This window comes from Pyrus communis, chromosome 16, assembly GCF_041283825.1.
Source record: "Pyrus communis isolate YQ-2024b chromosome 16, ASM4128382v1, whole genome shotgun sequence".
In the NCBI taxonomy this organism is placed as follows: Eukaryota; Viridiplantae; Streptophyta; class Magnoliopsida; order Rosales; family Rosaceae; genus Pyrus; species Pyrus communis.
The window spans coordinates 6,159,718-6,177,791 of NC_142580.1; the positions used below are offsets into that span (position 1 = coordinate 6,159,718).

At 38.5% G+C, this 18,074-nt stretch overlaps 3 protein-coding genes across 3 annotated transcripts; 1 reads left to right on the top strand and 2 right to left on the bottom strand.

Moving 5' to 3' along the window:
• Positions 1–553: 553 nt before the first annotated feature.
• On the bottom strand, positions 554–1,507 carry LOC137731429 (uncharacterized). The gene has a single exon (XM_068470537.2). It carries the CDS (start codon positions 1,258–1,260, stop codon positions 874–876), a length of 387 nt encoding a protein of 128 aa, XP_068326638.2. The 5' UTR covers positions 1,261–1,507; the 3' UTR covers positions 554–873.
• Positions 1,508–2,044: 537 nt separating this feature from the next.
• Positions 2,045–5,634, top strand: LOC137731493 (T-complex protein 1 subunit epsilon). The gene is made up of 9 exons (XM_068470613.2): positions 2,045–2,402; positions 2,851–3,169; positions 3,486–3,834; positions 3,954–4,086; positions 4,210–4,262; positions 4,466–4,568; positions 4,807–4,973; positions 5,063–5,176; positions 5,287–5,634. Exons 1-9 carry the CDS (start codon positions 2,204–2,206, stop codon positions 5,455–5,457), a joined length of 1,608 nt encoding a protein of 535 aa, XP_068326714.2. The 5' UTR covers positions 2,045–2,203; the 3' UTR covers positions 5,458–5,634.
• A 1,425-nt stretch (positions 5,635–7,059) lies between these two features.
• LOC137731770 (putative pectate lyase 5) lies at positions 7,060–9,317 on the bottom strand. The gene is made up of 4 exons (XM_068470978.2): positions 9,143–9,317; positions 8,060–8,797; positions 7,657–7,795; positions 7,060–7,527 (listed from the first exon to the last, which is right to left on the bottom strand). The coding sequence occupies exons 1-4, from the start codon at positions 9,247–9,249 to the stop codon at positions 7,306–7,308; spliced, it is 1,206 nt and encodes a 401-aa protein (XP_068327079.2). The 5' UTR covers positions 9,250–9,317; the 3' UTR covers positions 7,060–7,305.
• Positions 9,318–18,074: the final 8,757 nt, after the last annotated feature.

The following is an 18,074-nucleotide window of genomic DNA, read 5'->3' on the forward strand; positions in this document are numbered from 1 at the left end:
ATTTCTCACTGACGCCAACGTGTTTGCCACCATGTTGGCTAATTTTGGGATCCAAGACTTGCGATAGTCTTGAAAGGACTCCCCTAAGCGTTTGACTTTCGTCAAGGTAGGAAGGGCCTCCCAACTGCCATTTTCCAACGAATCCGAATATCCGAAGGGCAAGATATGGATTCGAAGGAATCAGATTCGATTATAAGTGCCTTCATTCTGCATGAAGGCACTTTATTTCCTAGTTGAATTGCTGTAACAAATTATACACCCCAAATCCCAATAGGTTGTCTTTGTTGGAGAAGAACTTACATGCAACTGTAATGCATGTCTTCTTGCAATTCAGATAGATTAGTCTTCTTGGGTATATTTCGGTCGAGCTCTAGTTCTTGGCAGTTGTTTGTTCAAAATTTTCGAACTAAAATAACGAGGGTTTATTATTACGGTCTAGTGGGCAAGTAAAGTCTGGACAAATTTATTCATTCACCCTTTAGTGTATATATATCGTGTATAATAAAAAATGTAATGTGAAGAAAATCGAAATATTAATTGGACAAAGTTCAGATTTCAGATGCTGCAAAACTGCAATTTTTTTTATAGTATTGCAAGCGGAATTACAACACAAAAGAATAACGTTCTAATTTGTAACGTCTAAATATTAGTTCAATTACATTAACAGGAAGAAGAAATTTTGGTGCCTAGTCTAACATGTTTCAAGCTATCTTCATGGCATGTACGTATGTACGAGCATTCGCTACGCTCGCCAAAGGTGTCGAAAAAGTACTAATACGATCAATCATTTCGTGAGCCTAACGTTATTCATAATAATATCGAGCACAAGCGTTTGCATGGGAATTAGATACTAAGCATGCTGCATGCACGGGGTTAGAACAATAAGGAGGCGGCGACGCCAGCGGCAACAGCTACTCCGGCCGAGAGCTGTGCAACGGTGGCAGCGCTAGGTTTAGGACCCTCGGCATTACCGCTGGCAATGGAGCCAAAAGCTGAGGCAGAGACAGGTCCACCAACAGAGCCTGCGGCAACGCTGTCGGTAGCACCACCGGGAGAAGGAGCCTTGGAAGCACCATCACCGGAGCCACCAACGGTTCCCACATCGTTATTGTCTGGGACTGGTCCCGCCGAGGGCACACCAGTGAAGGTTGGGAGGCCGGGTTTGGTGGCGGTGGCGGGGCTGGGGGCGTCAGCAGCGAAAGCCAACCCCACGGTGGCCAACAGAACAAGAGCAAGAACAACAACTTGTTGGCGTGCCATTTTGTATGATTAAAAGGAGGGGTAAGTACTAAGTATGCGCGCAGTTGGTTTGGGTTGGTGGGTTTGAGAAACACTGCAGGCTAATGGAAATTGGCGGTGGGTGGTGGTGGGTTTGGGTGAGAAGCGGGTTTATATAGGAATGTTGGGGTGGACGGAGATTGGTGGGCGTGGAGGGCGTTGCGGCATAGAGCTAGGAAAGCCATCGGTGGCACCGTGGCGCGCAGTTTGTTATGAGCTAATTTCAGTTGGTACCGTTATTTTTTTGTTGGAAAATCTTTGTGAATTCCTTACCTTGGTCTTTGAGTTTGCATCTATATTTATTTTCCAAGTAAAGATTAATTTAGAAAGGCTTCCAACTTATTAGATGGTACCATGCCACCACGTGACACTGAGAATTAGTAATACCAATCAACAAGTGCATGACACGTGACAGAGTAATTATTAAAAAAAATTACTCTGCCACGTGTCATGCACATGTTGGTGAATACTACTAGCTGTTAGTGACACGTAGTTGTATTGTACCATCCAATAATTTCTACAGGACATTCTTTTGATTTGCCTTTTTCCAATTTTAATTTATTTATGAGCCCCTTTAATCTTTTAAGCATGCCAAATTAACATAACTAATAAATTTAGGGTTAAATACCATTTTAGTCATTGTGTTGATACTTAAAATCTCTCAAATATAACAGTCTTAACAGGAAAAGAGTCGGGCCAAACAAACCAATCCGGGTCGAAGCCCATATGGCGCATATAAAGCCCATAAGTAATATGACATCCAGAAGGGTTCCCACTTCAGGCGGTCAAAATCTCAAACCCCAAACCCTAATAGCAGATGCTTTAAACAGAGAAGGGCCTAGAGCTAGTCCGAAGAGGGAAGAAGAGAAGTGAGAGTGAGGGGAACAGGTGAATCGAGAAGCATCGCGGTTCGATTGGTGCAGCAATGGCGCTGGCATTCGACGAGTACGGGCGGCCCTTCATAATACTGAGGGAGCAGGAGCAGAAGTCTCGATTGCGCGGCCTCGATGCTCAGAAGGCCAACATTTCCGCCGGCAAGGCAGTCGCTCGCATCCTCCGGACCTCCCTCGGACCCAAGGGCATGGACAAGATGCTCCAGAGCCCCGATGGTGAAATCACTGTCAGTATGTACCTCTCTCTCTAGAACTCTTACTCGCACAGAATATGAAGCTTTTTTTTTCTGCTCGATTCGAGTTTCTGGTTGATTTTTGTAATTACTGTGTGGATCTATGTGTTTGTCTTTGTCTTTTCATTGTGATTTGGGTTCATTTCCCCTTCATTTTCTTAGGTCGTTATGATATTTTCACTGAAAAATTGTTAGGCTTGAATTTCTTATGCTATTCTGAGCACTGGGTTAGTGTGGGTTTTACTCTGATTGTTGTATTGATAACAGTAGTCGGCTGGTTAGTTTTTACATTTTCGTGCCTGTACCTGCCCTGTAGTGTTGGGATGTTGGAGATGGCTATTTGGGTTGAAGCACCCACTTAACTGGAATATAGGCTTTGAGGTCAATTGCGGTTTTAGTTTTAATATTTGCTTAGCATTGCCTTACCATTTGTTTATCTTTTTCAGCAAATGATGGTGCAACGATTCTGGAGCAGATGGATGTCGACAATCAGATCGCGAAGCTGATGGTTGAACTATCCCAGAGTCAGGACTATGAAATTGGTGATGGGACAACTGGAGTCGTTGTGTTGGCTGGTGCACTTCTAGAGCATGCTGAGCGACTGTTGGAGCGCGGTATCCACCCCATACGTGTTGCAGAGGGATACGAATTGGCATCCAGAATAGCGGTCGACCATTTGCAGCATATATCACACAAATTTGAATTTGGTCTGGATAATATAGAGCCTCTGGTTGGAACTTGCATGACCACTTTATCGTCCAAGATGTGAGTGAACCTTTTAGATTTTCTTTTCACTTATATGTGTTGCTGCAGTTCAGTCATACTTATGATAGTAAGTTTACTTCACCACTTTGCTGTATGATGGTTTTTGTCATCATAATGCATGGATAATTGTGTACTCTGAGTAAAAATCATGCTTTCTTTTTGACGAGTTAGATAAGTTTCATGGTTTGTTGTAATAGTGTGCTGTTATTGCACCCCTTCCCCATTTGCTAATTTTTAATAGATTGTTCTGTCAAAGTGTCCTTTATTGTCTTTCTATTATTGACTTGAATTAAAAAATTTCTTGTTCATGCTGTAGTGTGAATCGGTGCAAGCGTGCCCTTGCTGAGATTGCTGTGAAGGCAGTTTTGGCTGTTGCCGATTTAGAGAGGAAAGATGTGAACCTAGATTTGATAAAAGTAGAGGGGAAAGTTGGGGGTAAGTTGGAAGACACTGAGCTGGTATATGGTATTCTTATTGACAAGGATATGAGCCATCCACAAATGCCAAAGTATATTGAAAATGCAAAAATTGCTATCTTGACTTGCCCCTTTGAGCCACCAAAGCCAAAGACAAAACATAAGGTTGATATTGACACAGTGGAAAAGTTTCAGACGCTACGTATGCAAGAACAGAAGTACTTTGACGACATGGTCCAAAAATGCAAGGTCAGATTGCATCCCTTAGTTCTATAATGTTATGCTATTAACAAAAAGTTATGAAATTCATGGCTACAATGATTATTTTGGATAATCGTTGGATACTTATGGATAATCATTGGATGCAGGATGTTGGTGCTACCTTGGTCATCTGTCAATGGGGGTTTGATGATGAAGCAAATCACCTATTGATGCACAGGAACTTGCCTGCTGTCAGATGGGTTGGTGGTGTAGAGTTGGAACTAATTGCAATAGCTACAGGTATGCCTTATTTTGAAGACTATTTAGCACTTGGAAGTTTGGTGGATATTTTTAGCATGCTATGGATTTATACTATTTTGTCATCTTTCTCCACTAAAAACTGATATATGTATGTGTTTGTAGGAGGAAGAATTGTGCCCAGGTTCCAAGAATTGACACCCGAGAAATTAGGAAAGGTAGATCTCTGTAAGAATATTGTTTGTTATTTAATTCTTAATTGCAAGCAATTTCACATAACAAGTGTTCATTATTTCCAACATTTTTTTATTTTTATTTTTGAGTTCAGTATTTTGATTTTAGTTAATACATTATGCATATACTTTCCTTTCTTGTAAACATATATAAACCCTAATTTGAAGTGTTGTTTTTAACTCATTAGGCTGGTATAGTTCGCGAAAAATCATTCGGCACAACAAAAGATCGAATGCTGTACATCGAACACTGTGCAAATTCAAGGGCTGTGACCATATTTATCCGTGGAGGTAGATTTCTTTACTTGTCTATTTCCTGTTACCTCCAACTTGATTCAGCATGTCAACTAAGTGAAAAAGACGTCAATAAGATTAGATAGCACCACATATGAAATGAATTGTATGCATGGTTAGCAGATTTTGCAATCTTAGTCTTGCTTTTTGTTATCTTTCCCAGTGTTATGGTTATTCTTCAACTCTAATGTGAAGTTCTTATAAGATGTTTTGGTGTTTTTTTTCGGCTCATTAGGTAACAAAATGATGATAGAGGAGACTAAGCGCAGCATCCACGATGCCCTCTGTGTTGCTAGGAATCTCATCCGCAACAATTCTATTGTGTACGGTGGTGGCTCAGCAGAGATATCTTGCTCCGTTGCCGTAGAGGCAGCAGCAGACCGATACCCAGGAGTTGAGCAAGTATGAAGATAGTCTCCCCCCTCATTTCCTTGCATTTATATAAATGTATTAAGCATATTGTTATAATCAAATCTTCCTTTCCTCCACAGTATGCCATTAGAGCGTTTGCAGATGCTTTGGATGCTGTTCCTATGGCGCTTGCAGAGAATAGTGGCCTTCAACCCATCGAAACGCTATCTGCAGTGAAAGCTGAGCAAATTAAGGTAAATGAAGCATGATAGCCAACTTATTCGTGACTCTCTCTCTCTCTCTCTCTCTCTTATGTATGGTTGTGATTCTGAATTTTGATCATCAATTTGAATTGTTAATGCAGGAGAACATTCCCTACTATGGAATAGACTGCAACGACGTTGGCACAAATGATATGCGGAAGCAGAATGTCTTCGAGACATTGATCGGGAAGCAGCAGCAAATCTTACTGGCAACGCAAGTCGTGAAGATGATACTAAAAATCGATGATGTTATTTCCCCCTCTGATTACTAGTCTGTTTTACCTGGGGATGATTTTGTGTAATTTTGTTGGCCTGTTTCAGAATTTTGAGTGACTTGTTTACAACATATGGTTCGCTTATGGAAACTTGTTTGTAGAATTTTGTGTGGCTTTTTTCACTGATTGTAGTGTCATCACTCCTCTGTCTATTAGCATTGTTGTTTTTGTTAAGCGTTTGAATTATCGTCGAACCGTGACTATATGGGTTTCATCTGTGCCCCTTGAGGAGAGTTTTAAGTTCTGGCCACGGAACGTCTTCTTTCCCTTTGTTTCATTGGTGTGAGGTAGGCCAAGTTTGAGGAAGAATTGGAAGAAATTGGCATCGACCTGTACTAATTCATCTATTTGTGGGAATAACAACGGATAAGTTTCCTTCACGACCAATATATTAATTCCTTCCGCTTAGAAGATTTTTGGAACTTGACCCTCGCTTTTTACTTACATTCTAGTGAGTTATCTAATTCTAGCCAGTGACCGTGGTCATTGAGTAATTCCGAAACTTATAGTACAATCCATGACTGTAAAAAACTGAAAAATGCTCTCGTATTATCTATTTTTGTAGATCTACCTCAATGTCAGTAGATAGAAAAGGTGCCATCCTGCTCATGATTTGTCAGTCTTCCCAATGTGCATGTTGCTCTCACTGTCTGATGATGAAAATCATTTCATATGTGAAAACTTGGGACTTGAGATTTTGTATTCATAACAATATTTTTAACTCTATATAATATTAAGAAGGATCCAACTTCCCATGAGTGGCTGCTAAGATTTATTATCTGCATCCAACATCATAATTAGTAACGCTTACGGAGTTTTACTGCATTTAACGGCTGGATGTACGATTAAGAATGCAAAGGACTTTAATGAGTCGATGTATACCACTTAAAACGGAATGTATATTATGCAATGAAGTATACTAGGCCTCTAAAATCAGAATTAAACTATGGAATTAAAGTTGTGGGGAATGAAAGAGCTGCAATGTCCCATTTCCATATAGTTTGTCAATTGTGGAGGGCACAGTGATAAGATTGATTATTTAAGAGGTTTGGTGGCAACAGTTATGGCAAACTTGGGGCAGAAAAAATAATTGTGAGCACTTGGGTTGTCTTGGACTGTTGAAATAGATGGAGGCAACGTGATCTAATCAAGGCCTGGATGTTCTGCAAATTTATCAAAAAACATATCCTCTTGAAAATCATCCACTTTTGGTCTGCGGAAGAAGAAGATGGCCCCATAAATTCAGTCCAGTGAGAGCATTTATTCGCTCACAAATTTAGCTCAACTCATCTGTAACCACTGCACCAACCCCATGTGAGTGATGGTCCAAATTTGGAAGAGCAACGTCCACCGCATTATAGCGTAACAATGACGTCTCATGCTAATAATACAGTAGTGAGATACTCTTGACATGCGAATATTTTTTCAAACTAGGACGTCAATGCAAGAAGAATATCTGCTTAGTTTTAACAACTAATTGTCCATCTCTCCCATTATGTGAGTAAAATAAATAAAACTCATGATTGTACACAGTCCGTAACACTAAAAAAACTCGAGAAAAAGTGAGAAATTAAAGAGAAAATAAAGAGACAGAAAGTATGTATGAAATTCTGCTTTCATTTTTTAATATTCAATTATATCAACACTTTGGCCTTGTTTCTTTCACGATCAAGACATCTTCAGAAAGAGTTGCACATAATTCTCAAAGGTGAAAAGCCAAGGTTGAAATTACCAAAGGTTTAAAAGCGAAACACTGGTTGTATTATACAAGAAAAATGAAACTCTAGCTGTTGTAATTACAGTTGGTCTTATTTTTCCCATTTTATCCTTCCTTCACTGCGATAGTCAGCAACGCGAGCCCTTCTTGCACCTGAGCGAACCAGCTCCTGTAGTGAGCGAACTCACGAGCGACGACGGTCTCGCACTCAGACTCGATGCCTTGGAGTAACTAGAGGATGCTCCGGCACCGGATGCTGTGAAGAACGCACCGTTTAGCAGCAAATCCCCTGAGGACCTCCAGTTCCATTTGCTCCACTCTGTCTGTGGTGCGTCCTCATGCTTGGTAACCTAAAAGTAATGATTCAATTTTAATGCCTTATAAAATGTTGATTTCGAGAAGAATTTTACTGAGAAAAAGTTAATGTAGTGTAGTAATTAATTAATTGAAGTTATCCTTTGCAGAATTGGGGCGCTCACCTCTTTGTTGAATCTATCATTTGGTGCCAGAAATCTGTTGCCTTGGCTGTTAATGGTTGGAGAAGCACTCCCACCAATTGCATACATTTCCCAATGGGTGTAGTCATTGTTCACCACATGAAAATTCCCATGTCTACATCTGCATAATTCAACAACCAAAAAAAAAAAAAAAAACCCCCTTGTTAATTCACCTTTCCACTTCAAAACCCAAGTTTACCCGTAATGATATTTTGATACTGGAATACAGTCGCGTATATATTCAACTCTTCTTTATAAGTAAGAAATATCAACTTTGTTTTTTGTTAATCTTTTAACATGTAGACTGATTATACCATGTAGCCGTATTTTAGTATCGGAAAATAATTTTGTCTAGGTATATCAAATGATTAGAATGAATAATTACCTTGGCATCCTCTGAATAAGCCCTTCTCCAAAGTGGTTGAATGCAATGGTGACCTGCATATTCTTGTCCTGAGTGTAGGAATCACTGTGCCCCAAGAGCATGACCTTGTTATGGTGAGTCATGTAATTGTTTGAAATGGTGATGGAGGTTGATCCATGGATAGCATCAATGAGCCCGTCACGGCAGTTGGAAAGTGAGTTATGATCCACCCAAACATGACTACCACCAAAAATGGAGACCCCGTCGCCGTCGGAAAGCGTCCGCCACCCAAAGTGCTCCGGCGAGTCCCTAACGTAGGCGTTCCCGCCTTGCGTACAGTCGTGAATGTTTAATCCGTGGATAATAATGTTCGTCACGTACTGTATGGTAATGCAGGGCCCACCTGCTATGTGGACGCTACTTCCTCTGCCGTCGATTGTCTTGAAGGAGTTCATCATCAGCTCTTCTTTCAGCTTGATCGTCATGTCACGCTGGAAGATGATCCAGAGTGGTTCGTTTTGGATCACGCCGTATCGGAGGGTTCCGGGTTTAGGGTTTACCGGATGGTCGCCTGAGTCCGTCACCACGTAGATTTTACCGTCCCTGCCGCCAATGGCGTGCTTTCCGAATCCAATTGCGCAGTCAGCTAGCCGTTGGCGGTTTTTCTCCCAGTTGGGGTCACACCTCCAGCAGTCGTCAATGGGGTTTCCGGTGCCACATGAAAGATAACCCAAACTTCTCCTTGAGGCATTGATGCTCCTGTAAAAAGAGAAAATACCCAAAAATAAGTACACATTGATAGTAATTACCTGCTTTCACTCGAGTAATTAATCAGAAAGCCTCTGTGCAGACATCGTTGAAAATGTATAACATGTTGGTGACAATGATATTCACATTATCAATAGTTTGTTAGCAAGACTAAGTAAATAACAGTGAGAAAAATAATTTCCGCACTTCTTTTCTCCCATGCATATTTCTCTTTTATCCAAACCGTTGAATCAAATAAATCAAATAAGAATTAAAAGACAAAGCATGAGCGCATAATGAGAAAACAGAAGTAAGTCATTTCCGTTACTATAGCTCTACAAGGTTGGAGTATCATACTCGTGTACTTCTTGCATCACCAGTTCAGGATCTTTGACAGGGGAGGAGGAAATGGTGGTTGGGATTAGGAGAAGGGAGAGGAGCAAAAAAAAGAGTGGCATTGCCATAATTTCTTTACTTCTCTGCTTGGAACAAAAGCAGAGAGAGAAGAGAGTAGGCAGAGAATACTTGTGAGGAAGTTGAGGGAAGGTGAAATTATATATAGGGGACGAAAGGGTTTAAGAGCCTCAATATTATACAATATAATGGTATGTGGGGCCATCCATGCATGATTTCTGATCCAAAGGGTCCCATTACACTAGTTGGGCCGTTAAGTAATCTATCTTACAAGAATTTATGCAAGCAAAATTGCTGATTTTTATTAATCTAATCCACAATGTTTTTGTTTTTGGGTAACGATTTTATGTTCAGTTGTTAATCCAACTTAATACCTGCTAATAACTTTGTAATTGTACCAGAATGCTAACAAGTTACATACGCATGAAAAGAAGGACAAAGTCCCACATCGGTGAAGAACCAAATCAAAAACCATGCAAGAGCTTATAAAAAGTTGTGTTACTCTTTGTATTGTCATTTGATTTTATAGTAGAACCTTACCTTAACAAAATGTGCAATAAAAAAGTTTCTCATAAAAAAATTTGAAGCAATAACATTGAATTTTGAAAAAAAAAACGAAAAAAAGTGTCATATCAGATAAAAACATAAGAGGAAGGAAAACAAGTTATGCATTATTTTCTTAATGAACTATACACCGACACTTTCCTCAATGAAACTTGTGTCGGCATGATGTGGTAAATTTTGTAGACAAACTTCCCTTCTTTCTCCATCATATTTCACGGAACAGCTTGCTTCTGTTGCATCTTGTTATGGCCATTCCATCGTCCCGCTGAAGGCAATGTTCGAATAATATAAAATCAAACACAGAACTTTAAGTGCACAGAGACTTGTTGAGCCACGAGTTCATTCGACAAGTTTGACATGTTATGTTTGCAGTGCAAAGACTAGAAGTGGTGTGACGGGCACATGGAGGAATCTGATGGTGTATGGCTTGTGTAAAGTTTGAATCTAGTTCTTCTCTTTCTAATAGTGGGAAAAGTTAATTAGATAAAGAAATATAAATACCCGATTGACTTTTGTGCGTTGTTGCATGTGGCAATTTGGCAATGACCTCACCCTTCTTTACTTAATTTATTGAGTCGATAGGATAGTTATAAGCATGAAAGTTTGAATTGAACAATAACAATACAATGTGCAAGTTATAATTAGATATCAAATTTACCATACATACATCTCGAATAAAATATCTTTCACTCGCAAACAAGCCGTGAAATCACAAATAAATCCTAATATTAGTGGTCTAATTATTGTGTGTTGAATTTAGGATGAGCAAAAACTCATTATGTGAATGAGAATGAGTCGGGCCTTTTTGAGCCTTTGAGGCCACATCGGTGGTCCGTACTACCCGTCCATGTCATGACGTGGCGTGTTTCTGTGGGGGTAGCCACGTCCTCCCATGTGAGCTTTGTTCCCTAAAACTTTCCGGACGTGGGTCCCATGGGGTTCAAATCTGAACCCTCTGATATTCAATTCTGAGGCCCATTAATGCCGGCAGTTGATCACGTACCGAACTACACCCGCCAATGTAGAAATAAGTTTTCTTTCCCATTTTGGATATTGGCCTGAAGTTGCATTGCATGCGGGTTGAAACCTTGAAATAAAAGGCTAATGACATACTGGCAACATACAACTCAAGTAAAAAGCGATTAAATTTGAAAGCTGTAAGTTTTGAAGAATGTAATCTCACATCGAAAATTTGACAATTTAAATTCAATGGATATACTCCTAACTGCACTCAAACCTTTTATGAAAAAAAGTCAACATATATGATAGATCCTCATATGTCTGTATCATATGAGGTGGTGAGATCCATACAAGTCCTATGACATTATTCTTTTTCCCTTCCTCCGTTGGAGAGCTAGCCTTCGAATTACTGTATATCTCACGAAGGAGGTAAGAAAACAAATATGATAGATCCTCATATGTCAGTATTGGATGATTATATTTTATACTTTTAATTATTTTCTTGCCGTCCCACTACCACGTATGAGACAGAAAAGGGTTAAAACTGAAGGGGAAAAAAAAGAGGAAGTGAGCTCCATGCATGCAGGGTGCAGGCCGATAAATTAACTTGTTGATCTTCGCAGTACGGACAGCAGATGGGGAAGAAGATGGAGTACTCGTTGAAAATAATGTAGGGTTGGAGATCATTCTCCTCAACTGGATTCCGACAGTGTTTGATCAAATCTGAACCCAACAATGATAAACAAAATATTTTTGTTCACCGCCCTTAAGTCGTATTGATGTCGTTGTATGAGTTTAAATTTTGAAACTTTTACAGTAGATAGATTAAATTATATAGTTATTGACAATCTTCGTGTTCGGGTCCAGTACCAATTTAGAGTGGTGATAAAAAATGCACTTAGAATTTCAACTTATACAATCCTAGACAATGTTGAATGCGGATAGTTTGGAAAGAAGGGCAAATCCCATTCTTGCAATTTGTATGAGTCCATCTCCATCCATCCAGAAATACTTATTGCAGTGTGTGAATGAAAGTGACGAGTGTGGTGACTACAACTGTTAGGCCACATGCTCCTCATCCACTCAACACGTGTCAGGGATATCATATTGCCATCTGGCAAATCACTACAAATATCATGATTAAAGTATCTTGGATCGTGCTTACCAATTATTTGGCCCAGAGAACAGAGTGGATATCTTGCTTACCTAAATGTGCGAGCTAAATTGCGGCCATCTCAGAAAATATTTCACCCTTAATTGCCTCGACGGCAAACGCTAATTTGTGCTTATATATGGCTTGTAGGTACTACCGTAATAGGTGTTTAAAAATTGGTGCTTATAGCTTTGTAGGAAAAGCTCATTTGATCAAGCAGCTAAGCTCAAATGATTAGCATATATACACATATAATCGTACAAAAGTCTTAAAGGTTAGGCCCATTATTAGAAAACTTTTTTTTGTGAGTGCCTAGAACGCTTGTAACGTGTTACAGTTTGAATAAGCAATAATGTTGATTCATAAAAATAAAATAAAAAACAGTTATAATTTGAGTAGAATTATAACATCACATAAGGGTAGTGACATTGCTGTAGGTTAACTACCTTTGAAGTTCACAAACTGCAGCCCCCCTTAAAGTTATGTAGGGTTCATCTTTGGCAATAGTCTCTTTCAAAAGTACTTTCTGATCTATTGAGATTAATTTAGGTTATTTGCTCCATCTTTCAGAACTTTTCACATCCCCAAATTAATTCCACCTGACTAATGATCAGTCTAGACTCCTTTTGGCTGATAAGAATACAATACAAAACAGAATTTAAAAAAAGCAAAGTTGGATACATTCATAATTTCATATATGCATCATTGTTTGCAGAAAGAGTAATGCTATAGGGAGGCTACTTTTATATGTGTAAATCATATGACATGGCTGTTAATGATTGAATTATATATTACTTAAATATTGATTAACGTATTGATTTTCTATTTGTGATACATTACATGATTTGTAAAATTAATCTAAAAAACTGGTCAGTTTGTCTGTAAAAAAATATATGCAGATATAGTTTTTTGTGCATTGACAAATCGCGAGCACTTTTGTACCATAAATTTATAAAAGATGTGATCCATTTTCGTCACCGACAGTCTAGCTAGTTACAAAACTAGATTGATCCTTCAACGTACGTACGTACGTACGTACACGTCTCAGAAGAATCGCATACCCCATAAATAAGGCATGCAAACTACTAAAACTGGGTCTACGTATGAACGAGCATGTGATCTGCACAAAGCTGCAGGGAAAGAACAAGTGTGGGGGAGGAAATTAAGGTATCGTTTGGTATGCAGACGGGACGGGACGGAACGGAATGGGATGGGACGGGACGGGACAGGACGGAACGGAACGGAGCGGGAGCAAAGATGCCCTCGGATGGAAACAAGGAGGAAGAAGAAGGAGACGGAGAGGTTATAATTTTGTGTTCCACGGATGTGGAACGAGTCGTTCCAGGGGGTTGAGGTGGAATGAAAATTCACCCAAAACTCGTCCCGTGGAACAGCTCGTTCCACCCGTTTTAAGAGCACCAAACGTGGGACGGAACGCCTTGTCCCACTCTGTTCCGTCCCGTCCCACGTACCAAACGGTACCTAAAGCTTTGTTTTTTGGAGTAGGATTCTTTCATCTCATTCCCTTCCCTTCTCTTACAGTTTGTTTTTTATCATATTGTCTCTATAAAAAAATTAATATAAGATGTTGACATGACTTAATTGTAACCATTCAAGTAGGAGGAGAAGGAAGGGAAGAGAGATTAGGAGGGGAGAGAATCCTCCTCCTTCTTTCTTTGTCCTCCGATTTCAACCGAATAATTGGAGGAGGCATCCGATAGAGAATGATCGACGTCGTTCCCCACTGTACGTAAAAATGTGTACAGAGTCACCTCCCAATCGGATATTCGATTAGCAATATGTACGTCTCTTAAACAAACATTATTAATGAGTTAATTAAATGCTTAATTAATGTGTTTCCTCCACATTGCGGGGTAGTCCAATAATTTTGTATGTTTTGTGGGTAGTCCAATAGCGTTTGTATTTTTTGCAGTCCGTGACTTTTATTTCGCTGTTTAAACGAATGCAGCCCGTGAATCTTGACCCATGCATGGCCATGGTTACGTAATTGGTGGGGTTTGAAATTCCCTACCACTCATATTTGTATGATTCAACATGTAAATAGTTACTTAATATCACAGCGTACGAAGTGCGCAAAATTTTTTTGTTTATTCACTAAGGTATTTCGTTGAACTTTTAGTGGGCTTGTTATGGTTAGCCGAACCATGTTGCGCAACATTAACAGATATCAGCATATGCCGAAGTAATCTGATGAGTGATATCAAGAGAATATGTCGAATGTTGTTGACACCATCTGTCGAGATATGTCTAGCAGACATTAACATCAAACACTTGGTAGACACAAAAGGTACTTGTACCAAACATTTGAAGGGTCATTGGAAAACCTTCACATGTATATTTACAAGCTTCGGATGGTCCTAGGACGACCTTTGTCCCAATGTACATCAGCCCTGCTTAATACTAATGTTTTGTGGTAATTTTTTTTACTTATAAATGAGTGATTTTAATATCGATTCTCGTGAATGACGTGTTCGATATCGATTATTTTTTAATCCCTTAATGTACATATATCGTTGAATAATATATCAAAAAATAAATAAATTATTATAAATAATGATATAATTGGGTCTTCGTTTATGTGCTTACGGTGCATGATTTAGTTAGTAGTAGCTGTAGGCAAACACCCTTAAGACCAGGGCTTCTCCGAGTTTGACGGTCAATACTCCATGATTAATTAGTGCTGTTTCATTCTGCAGTTAACATAACCAAGTCTCCTGCACATCACATGCCAAGATATTCTTTCACACACGCCATGAACACAATGAATAAGGATTCATGAACTTGGTGCGAAGTCCTTCATGGCAACAAATAAATAAAAGAACAAATTGGTACAAATTAAACAAAAGACGGTGCATCATGGAGTGCCTTACTTGCCATTCGCTATATTTTTCTCACCAGTCACCATCCTAAAATAGCGGTAAGTAACATTACAATATTGATTGTCGTTAAATTAGTGATTTAATATTTTTACATCGAAATTTTTTTTAATTTAAACTCATTTTATCATCACTTAATAATGGTTAACAAAAATTTCTCTTACTCTATTTGGAAATTTCAATATATATTTAAACACTTTAACAAATAGTATTTGTGGAGCAAAAAATAATCAAGAAGAATATAGAGGTGACATGTAGATTCTAGGGTAACACCGGAATTCCTACGCGCGAGCAGTGGACAATCATCCCTCAACCAAGTCAAAAGTGCCCAAATAGGTATTTATTTATAACCTATTTCATCCATCCCTCATCATATTTTCTCCACAAGGTAACCCCTAAATCATTCCTTTTTTATTATATTAATTAGCTAATTAATTGGTTAATTATTCAATTAATTTGCTAATTAAACACAAGTCAAGAACTTCACCCACAAAACCATCCAAGTGGCCGGTCCATCTCCTCCCAAGGTGGCCGGCCACAGTCCTATATAAACCACCTCATTCTCTAACTCAATTCCACTTCTCTTGCTAAATTCTCTAAATATTTTCCCTCAAAATTCTAACTTTGACATCGAAGGTTCTTCGGCCAAAGCCACCCCCCCCCGGGCAAATTCATCGTGGGCGCGTGACGTGAGGCTCTTGGCCTTGACCTAAGGTGTTATTTATTTTGTAGGTACAATTTTGTCTAAGAATAAAGAAGAAGAAATTTGCATCTACAATACTTTATTCAAGCAGTTCTTGTGGTACAAGGAGACCTTGTCGTGCACAAGTCGTATATTGCATCCACAATACTTTATTCAAGCAGTTCTTGTGGTACAAGGAGACCTTGTCGTGCACAAGTCGTATATGAATTGGTACGGCCAGCTGCATGACGTATAAAATTCGTAACTTATAACACAAACGTTTAAGAGCAATTGTAATTCACCATATTACAATAATACATAATGTTTGCATAAGTCATGATTTCAAGTTATATTGTTTGGCACTGTTGAATTACACAATATTAGCTCAGAGGAAGACTGAAATATTTCTATGGATCTTTCCGATTTTTAAAAGAGTAAACTGTCATAGCTTTACTACCTGTGGATTTCTTTTAAAGAAAAAAAAAAGAAGAAGCTATATTATAGAATTAATAACCAAATAATGATTGGATCATGTGCAAAGTTGATGTGAACATACTTCCCTTGATATTTGTTTTATATTATACTTTATTTTCCCACGGAACTAAAAGTCATAGTTGCATTATTGTTACCGTAACCATTCCATCCTTCTCTTTTTATTCCTTAAATAAAACTATAATATAATACATCATCCTACTAAAAAAGGATAATGTACCACTTCATTCATTCTAATCTGTAGATACAATGGGAAACAAAAATAAATAATAATTTCTGAGACGTCGTATTTTATTCATACTATTACAAAATAAATTAATAACTTTGGATCAAATGATTGAGTTTACAAAGATTTTTATATTTTTTAATAAAAATGATAACTACATAGAAAAGAGGAATTTGCATACAAAAAGCTAAAATAAGTGAGTGGGTGCAACAAAAATTCACAATACTTACACGTGTTTACTATTTAGTAGTATCACTCAGGGCAAAGTTAAACAATGGCTCAGTGGAGCACAACTAAGTAGTGGATGATGTATGACTCTATTCTTCAACAATAGTGCGCATCATCAAATTATCTTTTTTTAATTTTTTTGGTGAGGCATTTTTTCGAGCCCTTGGTTGACCCAAACATTTTGTGCTTAATGTACATGCTCCGTCCTTTAGTGTTCTTTTAATTGCGTCAATGTTGTTATAGGTTTATTATTATTATTATTATTATTATTATTATTACTACTACTACTACTACTAAGGGTAGAGAAGGTTTCAAAACTATTACAATAATACAAGGTGGGGGAGGGGATGTTTCGAACCAGAGACGATGGGCGAAAAGACAACACCCTATTCCACTAGAATGTTGTTATAGTCGATAAAATAGAGTTGTTTGACAAAAAAAAATTAAAATGGAACAAAAAGTTAAATTATATATATATATATATATAGGATCAGAAGCTCCTATTTATAAAATGAATGGGAAGAGAGGGTTAATGAGTCTCTTATTATTTTAAGAAAAACATACTAACTTCAGACTTTTTAAAAAAAGAGATCATTTCGCCAAAAAAATAAAGGTTTTTTCATGAGTTGCCACAAACCAACTCTGATCTCCGCCTCATAATGACCTGAGACTAAGGATCGAGTGATAGAGTTGAACTGAAAGATGTCGATGTTGTTTAACTTTTGTTGAATTTATCTGTTTCACGAAGAAGACAGATTGAAGAAGCGATATTTTGGGAGTGATTTTGTCAAATTATGTAAAACTAATGAGCCTTAAAACGAAATGCTCACTCAATTAATGAGCCATATCCAGATGCTCAAAATGTTTTGTTGGGCATTAAAGTGATTAGTTAATAGGATTTGGATCCTCTCCTAGGCAACTGGTCGGGATCCTCCAGACCAGTGTTAGTGGACCGTTGGATTTTTATCCAACGGTTACAATTATTATAATTTTTAAAGAACCTCCTGTTTGTAGCCGTTGAATAAAAATCCAACGGTCCACTAACACTGGTCAGCAGAATCCCAACCAGTTGCCTCGAAGAGGATCCAAATCCTAGTTATTAGAAGGAAGCAAAGCCAAATCCTAATGCAAGAGAGTTGCTACCCTTACCCCACGGGTGGGTAGCAACTCTCTTGTTTGGGCCTCCAACTTCCTTTGCTTTGTGGGTTTTTTCAGCCACCATCATGCACAAGAAAGCCTAAACAAACTTCCCTTCCCAATTCCTTAACCATCCAAATCCGGTAACGAAAATGAGTAGCATATCCAAGTTGACAGTCGATTCTCACCACTCCATTCTAATGCAAACAGGAACAAAATTTCCACACAAATGCTCAAATTTCCCACCACAAAAAAACTTGCATGCAATTGGAACATCAAGTGCAGATATTTCAATCCAATCATACGCTACCATTGCTATGTGAAAATGTTAAAAAAAATGACACAGTAACGTCACAGTTACACGTAAGTTTACCTTGTTCCCGACTAAAAACTTAGTTTAGTGACCCAAGTGGACAGTGGCCCCTACAATTAACAAAGACAGTGACCCCTACAATTAACAAAGACAGTGACCCAAGTATACTTGTGTATCACAATACTTAAAGAAAAAGGGAAAGTGATGCATGAACATCTTTCAC